The sequence below is a fragment of the Zingiber officinale genome, chromosome 4A (assembly GCF_018446385.1).
Source record: "Zingiber officinale cultivar Zhangliang chromosome 4A, Zo_v1.1, whole genome shotgun sequence".
NCBI classification, from domain to species: domain Eukaryota; kingdom Viridiplantae; phylum Streptophyta; class Magnoliopsida; order Zingiberales; family Zingiberaceae; genus Zingiber; species Zingiber officinale.
Window position 1 is genome coordinate 31,675,371 of NC_055992.1, and position 18,561 is coordinate 31,693,931.

An 18,561-nucleotide genomic window follows, 5' to 3' on the forward strand; every position below is an offset into this window, starting at 1 on the left:
TAACAGTGGTGAATTGAAAGTGGAAAGAGGAAGGAAATGAAGAAGAAAAACAAGAAGAGATTATAATTATATACCCAAGTTTCAGACTTTGTGTGCTATATGAAATAATACAATTTTGATATTATGTTGTGTAAACACAAGTTATAAAATTTGAATTCGTCTTGATGTGTGTTGTAGCATGACTGGGGATGTTCAGTGTCAACATGATACGATACTCATCTACATGATTGACACAATGACATAGGTAACAACGACATAGAGAGATTATTTTTGCAGAATAGTATAGGTTTCAGTAATTTATCAAAATGTTACATTTCAACCGTGCTGCTCGACATAGTAGATTTCAAACCATGCTTTATAATAGTCATTACTCAATAGTATTTCATTCTTAGACTCGGTATGTATGACTCTCATATGCAATGTGGAGCTCTCATTTTGATATAAAAACAAATACACAAACTAACTCAGCAATTTGATGAGCATTAATATTATAAGTAACTATGGAAGGAAATCATGCCAAGTGATTAATAAATTTTTAGGTTGGTATTTTGCATTACTAATTCATGATGCTTGTTTTGTTTCTTCTTTGGCTTTTCTGGATTATGCAAATAAGTAATATCTGATTACTTTCTGAAAGGATCAAATCAATAAAGTGTTCTTCTGAAATAATATCATTTAGATGTTTATCTAAAATGCCATTAGAAGATTCTTCTATGTTCTTTAAAGATACGATTCATTTATAGTGTAATGAGAGAGGGTGCTCTTCTAAAATGTTATTTAAGGACTTGTCTAGGGTCAAGTTATTAGGAGGTTTATTTGAGCACAACTATTTCAGTTTAGCTAAACTTCCAAGCAAACTAAGGTCTTGAGGTGTTATTGAGTTTAGTTTTGTTAAGAGAGAGTGTTTTCCTTTTACATATTTTTATGTAGTTGTCTTTTAAAATTTGGTGGAATATACCTTTTTATTTCATGTCAATTTGTGGTTCATCTTGGTATCTAATTGGCGGGATATGTTGTAGATAAATTGTTGATATTTTTTTAACTGTCTGCTAAATGCAAATTTAGCAAATCATACTCGCCCAACCATGGAATTCATTACATTTCATTCTACCACTAAAAAGAAGCATCTGTTCTAACAATCATAAATGTACAACAATTTTTTTTTTCATAAAAAATTTAATTCTTCTAGTATAGTTTTGTTGATATTTCTCACTGCTAAGATATATCTCGTATTTATTGATAATTAATTTGGTTCTTATTTATTGGTAATTAGTTTGATTCTTATGCTTTTAGTGGTACTTATTTTGGTTGGCATCTTTCACTTCTACAATCTAGATCTCTTATGTATTTGGTGCTGATGTATTAAGTATATTGACAAGCAATAAAGATAATAAAATAAAGTAATATGCTAAATATAATCCATTAAAATATAATGGATGATAAATAAATTAAAATGCAAGTAAAACAGGATGCTGCTGATGATATGCTTTTTTTGCTGTTGCAAGATAACTAATCTAAATAGGAATATGGTGCTACCATTTTTTTAAATAGTATGTGATTGTTTGTAGAAAATAATATCATACTTTTTGTGAATGATATATAATGGTAGTAGAAATTAAATGCAAGTAATTTAAAATTAATAATTAATCTAATTTGCAAAGAGAAAGGTTGCAATTATATCAAGATGATGTAAACTTTAGTCACTGTGAGATTTGAGTTTGAGCAATGGGTGAAGATATAATTTTACTGGATCTCAAAAATACTTTTTTTGGAAGAGGCACTATTTGGAGGGTGCTACGGTCATCGATGATGACAAAGCAAATAGTGGAGATTAGGTGTGTACAACTAGCAACCAGAGCACGACATAATTTTCTTTTGCTAACAATTTTCTCTCCTTTTTTTTAAAAAAATTTATCTCTTTCTTTATTCTCATGGATAACTTTCTCATTTTTTAACAACGTTATCTCTCTCTCTCTCTCTCTCTCTCTCGACAAGTTTCTCTCTCTCTCTCTATTTAACAACTCTATCTCTTTCTTTTGTTAAACAATTTTTTCTCTTTTTGGTAGTCGTCTTTTTTGTCAACCATGCTTTTTAACTTTTTTTAAATCAATTTTCTGTTTCATTTTTTAGTTGTCTCCAATTGTTTTTTTTTTTTGTAGCACAACAACATATGTTAACGTCAATTGATCAATCTTCTTTTGAGTACATACCCAATTTCTCATTTGGAAAAATCTTCTCTCTATATATTTCAGTTACTATGTTTTATGGATAGGGGCCCACAATTAGAATTAATTGAATAACGAAATTATAGAATATGTTCCTTTTTTTTGCACAAATAGGAGTAGCTAGCATCGTTTCTCAGACGATCACTATTGATGGCTACAAATAGTAGCATCCTTAGAAGGTTGATCAGTTTACTAGACAATGAGGAGGCCGGTCAAATCCAAAGATGAGGAGAGGGGATAAGAGATTGGTTGGTACTCGATTGAAGGAGGATATTGAGGGAAAATTATGAATTAGGGTGGGTTTTGAATATCGAGGATGACAGAGAATGGAGGGTTGACTAGTATCAAAATCAAATTACCAAAGTTTGATTTTGATACCAATTGAAGCAGCACAAAATTGAATCACTGAATCACCTAGGAACTTGGATGATATTGATGAAGCAAAGTGAATAAATATATGAAAGAGAAAATAACATCACCCAGAGGAAAAAAATCTTACACTGGAAAGAAACTCTCATTGTGAGAATTAAAAGGAAAATTGTGTTAATTCAAAAGTTGACATCCTCTTATAGAGTTGCAATAAGGATTATTCATAAAATAAAGTTTTAGATTATCCTAATAAAAATTTTAATTGATTTTTTTTAAAAAATAACCATAAAAATTTTAAAATTTCAATAATATTGTAAATAAGATTTAAAATCCTGAATATTAATCATTAACATGACATGAGTTTAGTTAACACTAAGGGTATTTATAAAAAATTTATAGAGAAGGATGTATAAAGAAAGTATTAAATTCTTTGATGGTAACAGTTTTGAAATGATAAATAAGTATTTGCCTTATCTAAAATAAGCATCAGAATAATCTGATTCCCACCCACTCTCTCCATCTTTCCTATCACAAAAGAGTCAATTGAAATATTCCCTCATGTTAGTTGTGTATATTAGATAAGGTAGAATAACCCAGCCTGCATTAGTGAGACAGATATACCAGAGAAAAATATAACTTGTTTTAGAAACAGTTATAGAAGTTTAATATATGCACAAGCAGCTATTAGGTGAATTTATGCATATTGGTTGGTTCAAGAGAGCTACAGAGTATAAAGATGGTTAGAAAGAATGTTAGGAAAAAAATATGGCATAATCATACCCACAATGTAGCAATATTTTTGACTGGACATGGTTCGTAAACCAATCCCCTGACTAGTGGGAGATATGGCTATGTTGTGAAAGTGGTACAGCAATTGCAAGTGAAAGTAGTCCTTCCCTTTTTTCTGTATGTACACTTTGTATGTTTGGGTAGATACATGCTCCAATTAATTACCGAATGGGCAATGATCTGATAATCAAATGCCCTTGATCTGTTATGTTGTTCTAGTCAAAAAGGATTTGGGGAAGTCAATTGGCTTGTGAAGTAGTATATTTTTGAAATCTTTGGTAATATACAGTTTAAGAAAAAATAAGAAAAAGGATTAACATGTTAAACCAATGCTTGATGCAGCTTGGAGGAAATTCAGAATGCTCAAGGAGTAGCAAATGTGTTATCTGATATGCTTAATGCATTAGATCCAAAGAACAGAGAGGTACATTTTAGAAAGATGACTTTATGATCATGCTACTTACATTTTCTCAACTGATTTATTTCATGAATTGTTTTGATTATCTTTATGATTGTTTTATTATGTATCTTCATAGGTTCTCTTAATTCATAATTCAAATTGTGAAACTTGCACCTTGGTTCTTTTTTGAAAATGTTGTCTCATAATCTAATATCATATTTGTGTGCCCCTTTAGTATAAAACTGCTGTATGACCTATTGTTCTTTATGAATAGTAGTGTTCGACTATTACAAAGCAACATGTACAAAAACCAATTATTGGAGAATATGGTAATCTTAATCTCTGTACCTATCTGATGGGTTCAATCTGAAACCAATTCGACTTCAACTAGATGACTAAATTCCATTTTTAATGGTTTGGTTCAATTTATTTTGCCAGATTATTTTTTTAAAAAAAATTAACACACTAAAAAATAATATTTATCACCCTTCCCTCCTAAAAGAAATTTGGTTCCTAAATTTAAGTACTTGAAGAGAATAAGTGAAGGTATCTAATGTGCACTCCCAAGTAGCTTCCTAATTAGAGTGGCGTTGCCACCCAACCTTCACAAGGTGGATGCACTTGTTCTGCAATTGATTTTCCTTGTGATTCAGAATACTAATTGAGAATTCCTTGTAGGTCACATCAGGATGGAATGGTGAATGGTATGTGAGATTCTTCAAAACACAGGTCAAATTTGGAACATACTTTTGTAGCATAGAAACGTGGAAGATGTTATGAACTCTTGTCAAGACTGGGGTAAAAGCAAGTTGATTAGCTATCGCACCAAAGCGTTCTAGAATTTGAAAGATCCAACAAATCTAAAAGCCAACCTTCCTTTTAGACCAAACCTCTTTACCTCTTCAATAGGTGAAATATGGAGAAAAACATCATCATCCATTGTGAACTCCAACATTTTTCATCTACAGTCCGCATAGCTTTTCTATTGACTTTGATTAGTTAAGAGTCTTGCCACTGTCTAGTGATAGATACTCCACACAAATTTCGCATCTTGCTGAATGCATGCTTAATAGTTAACGCTCTCTAACCTCGTCCCAAAGCATAGGAGATCTACAGGCTTCTTCATAAATTACTTCAAAGGGTATCATCCGAATAACAGAATGCTAAGAGTTAATTGTTGTTATAGGCAAACTCTACCAAATGCAAGTGGTTCTCTTAACTAACATCAAAATCTAATACATATGCCTACATGAGATCCTTTAGAGTCTGAATAGTGTGCTCTTATTGCCCATTAGTCTGAAGATGAAAATTAGCCTTAAAGTGGAGCTTAGTACCCAATGTATTCTAGAAACTCTACTAGAATCTCGACGTAAAGTGTGCATTTTGGCCATAAATGATACTTAGGGGAATGCCATGGAGTTTGGTGATCTCTTTACAATATAAGTCTACTAAACGATCCAAAGAATCTCTTTTACAAGTAGGTAGGAAATGAACTAATTTGGTGAATCTATTAATCACCCAAATTGAATCATGACCCTTTTGAATCTTGGGTTACCCCATGATAAAGCCCATAGTAACATGCTCTCACTTTCATTTTGGCATTGCTATTCTTCTGAATCAACCTAGATATGAATTGATCAAATGTTTCACATATTGTTTCTTAAATGTCTCTCTCTCAATAATTGGCAAGAGATAATTTTATTTCTAAAGACGTCTTTTGCATCTTCTACCAAATAACAGCCTATCCTCGAAAATGATAGGTAGCTAATTTTTGCTTCTCTATATGTGAACAAGACATATAAAGTGCATTAATATCCTCCAATCATATGTGTGCTTCACAAGGGGTGCCTCCAGGGAAGAATGTAAAATGATTGTTTACTAATTTAGCTAGCAGAGGATGCAAGCCTTGTTCACAATTATATCTGTATTAGGGGTAGCTGGGTCGACTATAGGTGCTCCCCAAAGATCTCTCTTAGGGCCTACTTTAGGCTTCCCGCTTGACTAACTAGCAGCTTCGGGAGTAGAATGAGGTTCTGATAATGTCTATGAGATGGAGATAGCCACTTGGCGACAATGTTGTAAAAGGGAACCAAGAGCCATACAAACAATTACTAACTTTGGATAACCATGAAACCTAACAAAATATGTATTTTATCTACAAATAAAATAAAATTATATAAAATAAAAGCGAACAAAAATACATCAAAATAAAACCAAAGTAAAAATCAACAAATCAAGATCCCTGAGCTAACTCGCTGAACTAGCTGAAACCAACTTATGATAATCAAAGGATGTCTTTGCTTGCAAAGCTCTAGGCCAAGGAAAATATAAAGTAATCATAAATTTGAAAGTGGGTATATATGTGCATCAATTTAATTTTTATTAAAAGGTTTAAAAATAAATCAAGCCACCATTTCTTATTATAACTTTTAAACTTTTTTGAGTTCATATATATTTATAGTTATCCACTATTCTTGTTTTGGTTGCTTATCAATATTTAGAGTTATTATTCTAAATCAAGGTTTAAATTTTAAGTCATGTCAGAGTTCGGTTTACGAAGAAGGGGAGCCTTAGTGCAATGGTAAAGTTGTTGCCATGTGACCAAAAGGTCATGGGTTCAAATCCTAGAAACAGTCTCTTGCAAAAAACAGGGTAAAGCTACGTACAATGGATCCTTCCCCGGGACCCCACATGGCGGAGCTTCGTGCACCGAGCTGTCCTTTTTTTTTATTGTGCCGTACCGAGATGGTTTCGATACTTTTTTCAATATAAAATATATTAATTTAAAATACTTTTATTAATATTTGATTACTATGGATGCTTACTTTTGAGTTAGATTTGATATTATCTTATAAAATATTTGATCCTTATTCAGTAAAAGTTGATTTAGGGTTAATTGAAGTTCACCAAGTTAGCATGGCATGATCAAGTAGGTTTAAAGTGGATTTAGTTTTGATTTATTATGATCAATTTAAAATTAAAATTATATATAAAATAATTTAATTCATTAATAATAGTATATTTTATAAGATTAGAAAACACATTATATTTTTATCTTCTCTAATAATTTGTATTCTTCATCTTCAAGTAGGTCTAATGATTCACTGTTTACCTCATGGAACCACGAAGGGAAAAAAGTAACCATAGATGGATGGAAGAAAAAATTTAATAGAGGGAAAGTAATTTTCGATGGAAAAAAATAAAAACAATACAGAAATAGGGGAAAATGAAAAAAAAAGAAAGGAAAAAAGAATTAAAAAAAGAAAGGAAAAAATGGAAAAGAAAAATTCAAAAAAGAATTTTTGATTGCCCATCTTCGAATATTAATTTTTCTTCCAATGTGTTTGAAAGTTCTTTTATCGTGATTGTGTGTGTGTGCATATCAAACAAATCATGTGACATCATGTTGAGGTTGTGGCTGTAACTCTTCCATTTGCTTTGTGCTTGGGTTAACTCTTAAGTTTTCTCGTCATTAGGCTTAGGAGAGTTGAAGACATAAACCACCTTTAATGTTTCGCCACTTGAAATTGGAGTCATATAATCTCTCCAATTTGGTGAGAACTCTCATCTTCTTGATTGTCGAACAAGCCATCTTGAACAACAAAATTTAATCCCTAAGATTGTTGAAAATTGGTTGTTATTGGATCGGAATGATGGCTCATTAAGACATAACAAATGTCAGTCATGTCGTTGCCAAATGGGATTGGATCAATTTCCTAGACACAAGATTAGTCCCTTTAGGACATGTGTTGTCGAGGAAGAGTTCATGGTTATTACTTTAGGAGAGGGAGAATATATTGGGATATGCCCGATAAAGTGTGTGCTAAAACACGTTTCGTAAACATGCACAGCGAAAAACTATCTAATTTATTAAAACACACACCACACACATGTTAGATACAATTGCACTGGGCAAGATCATAAAATAAAACGAAAATGAATAATAATTATTTTAGGTATATCTTACGGATGACTTATAACGAGAAGGGCATCAAGTGTAGCGATGTTGTCGAACCTCACCTCTGTTCGTATCAATGCCGAGCTCCTCAAGACAACTCCATGAGTACAATCCTCTCCTTTGGAAGTTACTAGCTATGAGCGGAGGAGAGGGATCAAGAGGAAGAAGCGAAACAACGAAGGAATACTTCCTTGCTTGGTCACGACAACGAGAAAACTTTCTCCTTGTTGTGGTGGGTGGCGGCAACGAAAGAGGGAGAGAGAGAGGAGAGGAAGATTTGGTTTTTAAAAACCCAATCCACCAAATAATGAAAATTGTGCCTATATATACTCCTCTTTAATGAGTTGGATTAGAAAGCCCAAATCCAACCCATTATCCCTTAACAAAATAAATTAGTCCATTAACCCCTTGGTTTGGTTTACAACTAAATCAAATTGGTTCATGACTAATCCAAATAGGGTCTAACTCTTCCATAAGATATGTGGCCTATCCGCGTTTCCGATTCGACAAATTTTTTCATATTTGTTTTATGTATGGTCTAACCAAATATTTATCTCTTGATCTAAAAATCCTATTATTTAACTTATCTTACGTCTTTTAGAGACTCGTAGTGTGTGACCCAATAGGTTCCCGGTTTATCTTGGCCATTTATAATTAACAACTTAATTATGGAACAATCATGAGTGACATCTAGTAGTACATCATAATCCCCAATTAGCCAAAGCATCATTCCTTTCGCTCATCTTATACCCATTTGGTTCAGGACATCGTCTATGTGTCAGTCCCCACTAGGCTGACAACATCACACCTAGCCTAAGTAATACTTCCTCGTTCTGCGGATTCAAAATACTTGTACATGTGTCTAAGAGTCTCGTACTCTTAACATATGATGCTTTGGCTAAAGACTTTGAGTAATAATCCTAACAAGTGGCCATAAGTTATATATCTCCTTGCAAGGAGCGGTGAATCCTCTGTAGGCTATTCAAACACCTTCGGGCACTTCAACTTATACCCAAACATACTGGGTCCATACCTTGATGAGATGCTTATTTAAGATATCAAAGTATAAGTTTCCATGACCAAGATGACTTGTATAGCTCAAGTCGAAGGAAACTTGCACTCGAGCTACAGTAAGAGCTTCACAGATATATCCATATATGTAGATAACAATATGAAGTCTTCCAGTGAGTCATTCTAATGAACTAGTTGTTGGTGCGGTTAGCACTAATGGTCTAACCCAGGTTTTGATGAATGACAAAATAGGTTAAGTTAATTTTGTTGTTGATCTAACACTCTGACCGAGTGTGCAGGAAAAGTCCAGACAGGTCGACGGGCTGACCTGATGTCTGGCACGAAGCCCAGCTAGGTCGACGGGCTGACCGGATAGCTGGCACGAAGTCCAAACGGGTCTACGGGCTGACCGGACGTTTGACACGAAGTCCAGCTAGGTCGACGGACTGACCAAATAATTGGCATGAAGTCCAGACGGGTCGAAGGGCTGACCTGATGTTTGGCAGGTAAGTAAAGGTAAGTCACTAGAGGAGAGTGACTGTGAGGACGCATTCCCGGGAAGGGAACTTAGGCGCCGATCTGACTTAGAACCATTTCGGAACTCTAAGTCGAGATCTTGACTAGATTCCGGTCTCGGAGAGACGGAATCTAATTAATACTATTTCTGTTTATTATAACTGTGCTAATAATCTGTTTTGCAGGAGATATAAGTGCCTCGGACTAACGTTTTCTTGCAGGTAGGAAACCGTTGGAAAACAGGGTCCGGGTGCCTGGAGGCAAAAATATATCCACTTCGCGGCGTCGACACGTGGAGTTCGCTGGTTGGCTCGGCTACGTCACAACCAGGGCGCCCTAAAGGCTCCAGGCGCCCCGAACTTCATATATAAGGAGGGTCAAGGCTGGAGTTAGAACAACAATTCAGAATCCGCTCTCCTGTGCTCCTGCGACGCTGCGAAACTCCGACAACATGCTGCTCTTTTAGTTTCTTCCTTTGTCGGTATTGTTTTGTTTTTTCATTGGCATTCATGTACTTAGTTTGTAATAATTTCCGAATTGCTAGTGAATTGCCCATCGAAAGCACCCTTGTGTGCGGGCCTTAGAGTAGGAGTCGCCAAAGACTCCGAACCAAGTAAAAAGGTTCTTGTGTTAGCATTGTTTTGATTTCGTCTTTTTCCGCTGCGTACTCTCGACCTTTTTAAATCGCTATTCACCCCCCTCTAGCGAAACTCACGATCCAACACTAGTTACCATAACTAGCATCCATGTTTAACTCTCGACATCCCAATGTCTCCAGTTAATGAGAAAACAACTATTTGGCGAATCAAGGAGTATAACCCGTGCTAGTCTTATAAAATTGATGATGTCCAAATGCATCAATTCGACGACTAGGGAAATCTAATACGCTCATAATTGCACATGTAGAGATAATCACAAGGTGTGATCCAATCACAAATTCTCTCATGCTATGAATTGTATTGTGGACATTCAGTAAATGAGTTTAAGACCATCAAACATATAATATACACTTAAATAGTGAATCTATATTTATCAAATAAATAATAAAACCATAAGACGATTGCCTTAGGACATCCGTCAAAATCTAACATAATAGACTCTCTATTTGCTACTTAATCGCTTATGCTTTGAAGCATAAACTGTGCCGACAAAGTGCACTACATCTTATTGCACCATGTGAGCCTTGTGTGTCCATGTATGCCATGTCAGTTTATCACGTGTGCATATATTCTGCCTGTGCATTCCAACATGGCAAAGCAACAAGTAGGTTGAACACTTTAACTTGTAAACATAATTTGAAAACAAGTATTAAATATTTAATTTCATTTATTTTCTTAAAACGCCTCCTACTATAGTTTAAAAATTTGTACTATGTTGGGAGAAACAGGTGAAATTTACTGTTCCGCCCACCGCATGCTGCCCTTCGCTCGGTCCCCGTCACCCAACACCGCTAACACCACGGGGTCGCCGTGGCCTCCGCGAGAGGCCGCGGAGGCTATTGCGATCCTATGGCAACCTGTCACGGAGGTTGCCGCGACTTCCCGTGGGGTCGAGGGTGGGAGATTAAACTTTAACTTAGGTTTTAATAATTAAATTATATATATAATAATTTATTTTAATTTAAAAATATATAATAAATTATTTATTTATTTTTTTACCATATAGGAGTGCCCTGATCCCATATATTTTTTTTATAAAAAAACTAATATTTTTAATTTTTTAATATTTAGGTTAATTTTAATTTTTAATTAATATATATTATATGTAAAAAATACTGAAACCATATTGGCACGACACTATACGATACCAAAATCATATTGTTCCAATCATAAACCAAAACTCCAATACGGTTCGAGATTTTAAACCATGTCCTCATCTTTATTTAAATGAATATTATTTTATTTTCTCATTGCTAAATCTTCCAAGTTTTCTTTCTAAAAACTAGATGTGGGACTAGAGTGAGCTTCCATTATCTCTTAAGAGTTCTCTTCTTCTTCATTTTCCATGATTTTGAAAACTCTTTTTCAAAATTTTATTTTAAAAAATTACAACTTCCACCACTTCTCATGTATTTGTGGGCTTCAATCTCAAGCTTTGCACTGCCATTGATACTTCCTGGTCAGTGGCCTCCTACAACTTGTAGCCCTTGCGCCACCCAAAGCTCATTGTGGAACTCTTTCTCTCTTTCACTAGTCAATTGCCAAGAGGAGGTGCTTGGCCATGTAGTTGTGTTCCACTTCCTATTTGTGATGCAGATTTCATGCGAAGTAAATAGACAAATATTCTAAACTTAGTTCTGAAAATGGTGGTAGTTGATAGGGGAAAATGATGAACCTAGTAGAAGGTGTTGATGCAGGAAGCACATGATCGAACTCAAGTTTTGATAATGACAAAGGGTTCAAAGTTAAGAGTTATTGTGGTTCTAATAAATCTGACTGAGTGTGTAGGAAAGTCCTAAGTGAGTTTAGGTAAGTTAAAAGTTTTAGTGAATACTAGACAAGTGGAAAACCCTAGTTGTGGCTAGGCAAGAATGTCCTGGTTTGAGAGACTGGAGGGAACTCTTAGTAGGTTGAGGACATCGGGCGGAAAATCTTACGGGACGAGGATAGTAGGTGAAAGTCCTGAAGGTCGCGGACACTAGGCGAAAGATTGGACGGATCGGGGATTAGACGCCCAGTGGAAAGTCCTGAAGTCTCAGATGCTGAGCAAAAGTCCAAACGATCTAGAGGACCGGTTTGACATTAGGTATACTCTTCTGAGAGGAGAAGGTGAGGATGCATTTCCTGTTGAGATAACTATAGGCATTGGTCCGGCCTATGGTTTTAGCGAAACTCAAAGTCAGGACCGGACAGTCCGGAAACTATCCAATATTTTATTACTCTTCTTTCCATATTATTACTTGTTGTGATAACCTTGTGATGTAGGAAATTATGTGGCTGAAAAAGGGTGTCCAGGCGCTCGAAGGTTCGGGAACCCGGAGTTGGTCCAGGCGCCCGTGAAGGTGTCGAATGGGCGACTAGCAGGAACTGAGGTGGCTCACGCTCATACGTCATAGTCTAGGCGCTTGGACAGGTTCAGGCACTCGGAGTTAGATAAATTTTCAAAGATAAGCTTTCTCTGAGGTGCAACCACGTCAGCTTGATGGGGGCGCCCAGAACCGGTTCAGGCTCCCGGACAAGGCTATAAAAGGAGGGTTCGACCAGCAACTCAAGGACACCAATTCCAATGACTTACTCTCTTGCGCGCTACTCCAAAGATGACTCTACGACGCTATAACGTTGTTCCGATGATCGAAAGCACGAATCTTCGGATATTTTATTTGTTGGTTTAATTTCTTGTATAGCACTTAAACTATTGTCACTTTATACTTGTACTTATTCGAAATTATTAGTGGATTGCTCATCGAAAGCAATCGATGATCGTGGGCCTTGAAGTAGGAGTCGTCACAGGCTTCGAATCAAGTAAAAAACTACGTGTTAGTATTGTCTTTTTTGTTCTTCGTGTAACTCTTTCTTTTAGTTGCAATTCTTCAATAGTTTTAATAGAAAAAGGTGAAAAAGCCACGAACGCTATTTACCACCCCCAACCGCTTTCGATGCTACAGAAGGGAGAGAAGAAAGACTTGACGGAGAACAATGTTTTAATGCACATGATGAAGCCATACAAGAGATTTCATGGGGGCAAATAACAATTGTTTCACAGGCAAACATTTGAAACTTCATGTTTCAATTTAAAGCAAGTTCAGCATTTATCTTACATATGAAAAATGGCTGTGTTCAAGAACTAATTAACTAACCCTTCATGAAATTTGACTCTGCAAAGTTGGAAATCTGTATCATGAATTCATGATTAAGTAAAATGATTCTCTTAAAAGCTTCATGTGAGTCATTGCTATTTCTTTTTGATTATTTGAATGGTTGGATCAAGGTTGAATTTTGAATTGGTTATGGTAGTGTCAGAAATTAATGTGATCAATTCAAAAATGATAATAGGAATCATAATAGATGCCTTATTTGGTTAGTTTAATATATATATAATGTTGAAAATTGAAATATTTAGTTAATTTTTTGACACAACTTCCTCTCTAGATTAATACTGTAGTATGTCAATTAAAGGTTTTGTGGTTCTTGTTAAAGCTCAAGAGAGTTCAATAAGGTTCTTGAGTTCAATCCATTCAAAAGTTCCAAGGCACTTAGGATCTGTTTGGTAGGCATCCCATTCCATTTAATTCATATTTGGATGAACAATTTGTAGTGGAATGATTTCTAGTAATGTTCCCTTCCATTCCACTCATTCCATAACTATTCTATAGTTTAAATGGTAGAATGGTACATTCGACCTCTGATAAATATAATGTTATGTATCATTTCAAATATAAAATGGGCACAAATAAGGATGGATCAAATAAGTTGGGTGGGTCTGATAGAATGGACAACTCAGGAAAGTTGGTCAAACCTAGTTTCTTGAGTGGAACAAGAAAGCTAGATGAGTATGAAGAACCAGGTGGGGTCAGACACTAGGGATTGAAGGGTTCGACATATGAAGGGTGTTGAAGTTGTTTTATATAGCAAGGGATGACTGACCAGGTTGTTATATAGGCTAAATGGGTTGGTCGAAGTGGGCGGGCATGATGTAATAGTCTGCATTTTTTCCTTATGTATTTCATCTTGAATATGCTCAATTTCCTTACTCTTGTTATGTCCATCTCTATGCTCTTAAAACTGGCATGCACAGCTTTCCTGATTCTTGTGGCATATGATTGTCTAGATAAGGTCTACACTACAATATCATAGGTTAAACACGGTTGCTTTCCTTGTTATAATTTGTGTCTAGCTCTACAAAAAATTTCACAGAAGTCAGGATCACTGGACAATGCATTTTTTTTTACATTTTTTACTATGACAATTAATCATTCTGCATATGACAGGAGTTAAAGCAAGAAGTTATAGTCGACCTTGTTGAGCAATGCCATTCTTATCAAAAGCGTTTAATGGTTCTTGTGAATAATACAGGGTATACTCCCAAAACTTTTTCTATTCTTACTCTTGAGATAATGAGTTGAGATCTTATACACTTAATACTTTAAAAGTATAAAGAGTTGGACTTTTGTATGTTCCAGAGATGAAGAGCTTCTTTGTCAGGGTCTGGCACTGAATGATGAACTTCAGCATGTATTTCAAAGATATAATGATATCTTGAAGGGTTCTGCTCTTAGTGGTGTACCAATTGCTGTAGCTGCACCTATTGTCAATGTGAACCATGAGGATGAGGAGCTAGAGGATGATTTCTCTCAGCTGTCTCTCAGGTACTGGAATATGAAGATTCTCTATCCCTTTCTTATGCCCACCTTTCTGAATGAATTCTTAAATAAATTTGTAAAGAAGTATCGAATATACTGTAGGCCATCACTTTTTTGGGATAAATAAAAGTGGTATATCATGTATCCAAAATGTACAAAATGAGGTTTTAGGGTCTGTTGTGAGAAGCAAGGGTAGATAGGTCTTTTTATCTTTTGTTGATTTTTAGGGTTGTATGGCTATATAAACATATGTAATTCGACTGGAAAGGAATGAATCTTGAGACTCTTTTATTACAACATGGTATCAGAGCAACCCTAACCCTAGTGCCGCCGCACCCTCTTTCTCTTGACGCCGCCTCATCTTCTTTCTCGGGTATCGAGTTCTTCCCATCGAACACCACCTCCTGCTCGCGACTTCTTCCCGAGCTCATTTCCTCTTCTGCTCGCGACTTAACCCATAGGCCCGACGCTCCTCCTGCTCGCGAGGACTTCTTCCAGCGGCGTCTAGGGCACAGCGGCGTTCCCTCGCCCCTTCTACTGCTCGCGATTTCTTCCAGCGGAGTCTTCTACTGCTCGCGATTTCTTCCAGCGACGTCTAGGGCACAGCGGCGGCGTTTTTCCTTTCTCTTCATCTCGCGACGCAGCCCAATCTCTTCATCTCGCACCTCCTTCGCCGATCTCTGCTTTTTCCTTTCTTCCCCGACGCCGCCACCTTCTTTCTTGTGCAGTGCCGGCGGCAGTTCCTCTTCTGATCTCCTTGTGTGGCGCAGGCGGAAGTTCCTCTTCTGATCTAGCGCAGGCTGGCAGTTCCTCTTCTCTAGCATCTGTTTTAATAAGTCTCTTGCTGTTTTGTTGTTTTGTCGTGATTTCTCTAGCGTTTTTTTTTAATGTAATGGCGGATAACGCTAGTGAAACCTCGGGGATTTCTGCGAATCCTATGACGTCTTCAGGACAGGTACAACCATTTTTCACAATGGCAGGCACAGGAGGGTCCGGTCTTCAGATGGTATCAGAAAAATTGTCCGAGACAAATTATGCATCTTGGGCAGTTGCTATTGAACTTTATGTCGAAGGATATGATAAACTTGATATTCTTCACGGTTCTAAAGTAAAACCAGATGAAAAGGATCCTAGCTTTCGCACTTGGCGGCGTGACAATATTCAATTAATGACTTGGATACTTAACTCTGTTAGTTCTGGCATCAAACAAGTCATTCTTCATAACAAAACAGCATATGACATGTGGAAGACACTGGAGCAGATGTATGGACGTCGACATGATATGCTGCGTACTTATCAGCTCAGCAGTCAAATTTTCAAACTTGAACAAAGTTCTATGTCAGTCACCAATTATTTTGCTACTCTGAAGGGGCTGTGGGATGAGTTTGACTACTACCGGATGGAAAATTGGAGTTCCACTGATGATCATCAGAGATATTTAAAGCTTTTGGAAAAAGACAGAATTATTAAATTTTTGGATGGACTTAATGCAGAGTTTGAAAATTTAAAAGGGCAAATCCTTGGTCTTGATCCTACTCCCTCTCTAGAACAAGTTTACTACAAAATTCTTAGTGAAGAAGGTAGAAGAAGGACGATGAACAACAAGGGGATTTCCACTATAAGCCCTCCGATTGGGGAGACCTCTGTCTTTATTGGTTCTGCAAACAAGTTCCGACCTGGGGGAACTAAAGGACGAGGAGACAGATTTTGTCGGCACTGCAAGAGGACTAATCATGATTCAGATTTCTGTTGGGAAAAATATCCAGAAAAGAAACCTGAAAAATTTAAACATAATGCTAAGAAGGCTCCTAATAGTGGTAATATTGTTATCCAAAAGTTAGAAAATGAAGAGATTATTGGTTCCTCTGTGCCTTCTACCACTGGATTGTCTTCTACTGATATTGTTAACCTCCAGCATCTTCTCTCTCGGCTTCAGGCTTCATCTTCTGTCTCTACTCCAGCTCAAGCGCACACAGGTATTCGTAGCTTGGGATTAAGTGTTACTGGTCCCAGCTTTTACAGTCCCTGGGTCATTGATTCAGGAGCTACAGATCACATGACAAATGCTGCTAACTCCTTTATTTCTTACTCTTTATCCTCTGGGCAGGAGAAAGTGATCATTGCAGGTGGAACCAAAGCCACTGTTGCTGGCAAAGGTTCCATAAAACTTACAGATCATTTTTTCCTATCCTCTGCACTTCATGTTCCTTCTGTTTCTATTAATTTACTTTCTGTTAGTAGCATTACTAAACAACTACACTGCTCCGTAACCTTTTTCCCTGATCTCGAGACCAAGCAGACGATTGGGACTGGCCGTGAAGTAGGGGGTCTTTATTATTATCAGCTTGAAACAACATCTGCTCTAAATTCTGCAGCCAAGTGTTTGGAAAATAAGCATCAAGAAATTCTTTTATGGCATTCTCGGTTGGGACATTTGTCTTTTCAGTCTTTAAAAATTTTATTTCCTAGTCTCTTCTTTTCTGTTTCTCTTCAGTCATTTCAATGTGAAATCTGTCAGTTGTCCAAACATTGTAGAACCCATTTTTCCGAGTCTATAAAGAAGAGTTTGTCTCCATTTGATCTTGTTCATTCGGATGTGTGGGGGCCCTCTCCTGTGACTTCTTTGGATGGCTATCGATATTTTCTTTCTTTTATTGATGACTACACCCACTGTACATGGCTTTATTTGTTGAAATCTAGGGAAGAAGTTCCTCGTCTCATTCAAAATTTTTGTAAAATGGTTGAAACCCAATTTGGCTCAAAGGTGAAGACTCTTCGTTCTGACAATGCCCGTGAGTACTTTGCACAGTCTCTAAATACTTTTCTTGAGGATTCAGGAATTCTTCATGAGTCATCCTGTCCCTACACACCACAACAAAATGGGGTGGCCGAAAGAAAGAATCGTCATATCCTTGAAACAGCCCGTGCCCTATTATTTCAACGTCACTTACCCAAATATTTCTGGGCTGATGCTGTCCTTGCAGCTGCTTATCTCATCAATCGATTGCCATCCAAAGGTCTCGGGAACCGGTGTCCTCTCACTATTCTTAATCCTGACGTAGAGTTGTTCTCCCTTACACCTCGGGTTTTTGGTTCTCTTTGTTTTATTCATGTTCTTGGTCCCAAGTCCTCTAAACTTGATCCTCGTTCTATACGAGGAGTTTTTATAGGGTATTCCACTTGCCAGAAAGGCTACAAGTGCTTTGATCCTACTACTAGGACAAGATATATCTTGAAGGATGTTACCTTTTTTGAGTCCGAGTCCTATTATTCTCCTCAGTCTCGTCCTCAGGGGGAGAATACTACCTCTTCCTTTGTACCTCAAGTGGTTCCTCATGTGATTCCTTCTCCTATTTCACTGGATGTCATGGAAAATGGAAAAGATGCTCCATCACTAGGCTCACAGTCTTCACCAGATATTATTACTTACAAACGACGACGACACAAGCAAGGACCTACTGATGATCGGCTAGTTGAATCGGATGCTCCGGCTCCTGATCCTGTGAAGCAGTTATCCTCATCAGTTGAGCCAACCGCACCTCGAAATATGGATGAGCTGAACCTTCCTATTGCTGTTAGGAAGGGCATCAGGTCATGTACTCATCATCCTATCTCCAACCACATTTCATATTCTCGTTTGTCTCCTTCATATCATGCATTTGTTTCACAGTTATCAAATCACGATATACCTTCTTCCTATTATGAAGCTGTAAGGGATTCAAGGTGGCAGGAAGCAATGAATGAAGAAATGGAGGCTCTCAACAGAAATGGTACTTGGGAATTAGTTGATCCCCCAAAGGGGAAGAACTTGGTTGGTTCTAAATGGGTCTATGCTATCAAGTATAACTCAGAGGGTGAAGTGATAAGATATAAAGCCAGATTTGTTGCCAAGGGATTCACCCAAACATATGGGGTGGATTACTTGGAAACTTTCGCACCAGTTGCAAAGCTGAACTCGGTCAGGGTAATTCTTTCTCTTGCTGCTCAATATGAT

General features: G+C 36.8%; 1 protein-coding gene across 1 annotated transcript in view; it reads left to right on the plus strand.

Annotated features, from left to right (window-relative positions):
* The window catches only part of LOC121969780 (TOM1-like protein 4), a 61,396-nt gene that overhangs the window by 24,609 nt on the left and 18,226 nt on the right, over positions 1-18,561 (plus strand). Inside the window, exons 7-9 of the mRNA XM_042520025.1 lie at positions 3,726-3,807; positions 14,196-14,281; positions 14,388-14,573. Of these exons, the coding sequence (XP_042375959.1) occupies positions 3,726-3,807; positions 14,196-14,281; positions 14,388-14,573 (354 nt within the window). The remainder of the gene's footprint in view (positions 1-3,725; positions 3,808-14,195; positions 14,282-14,387; positions 14,574-18,561) is intronic.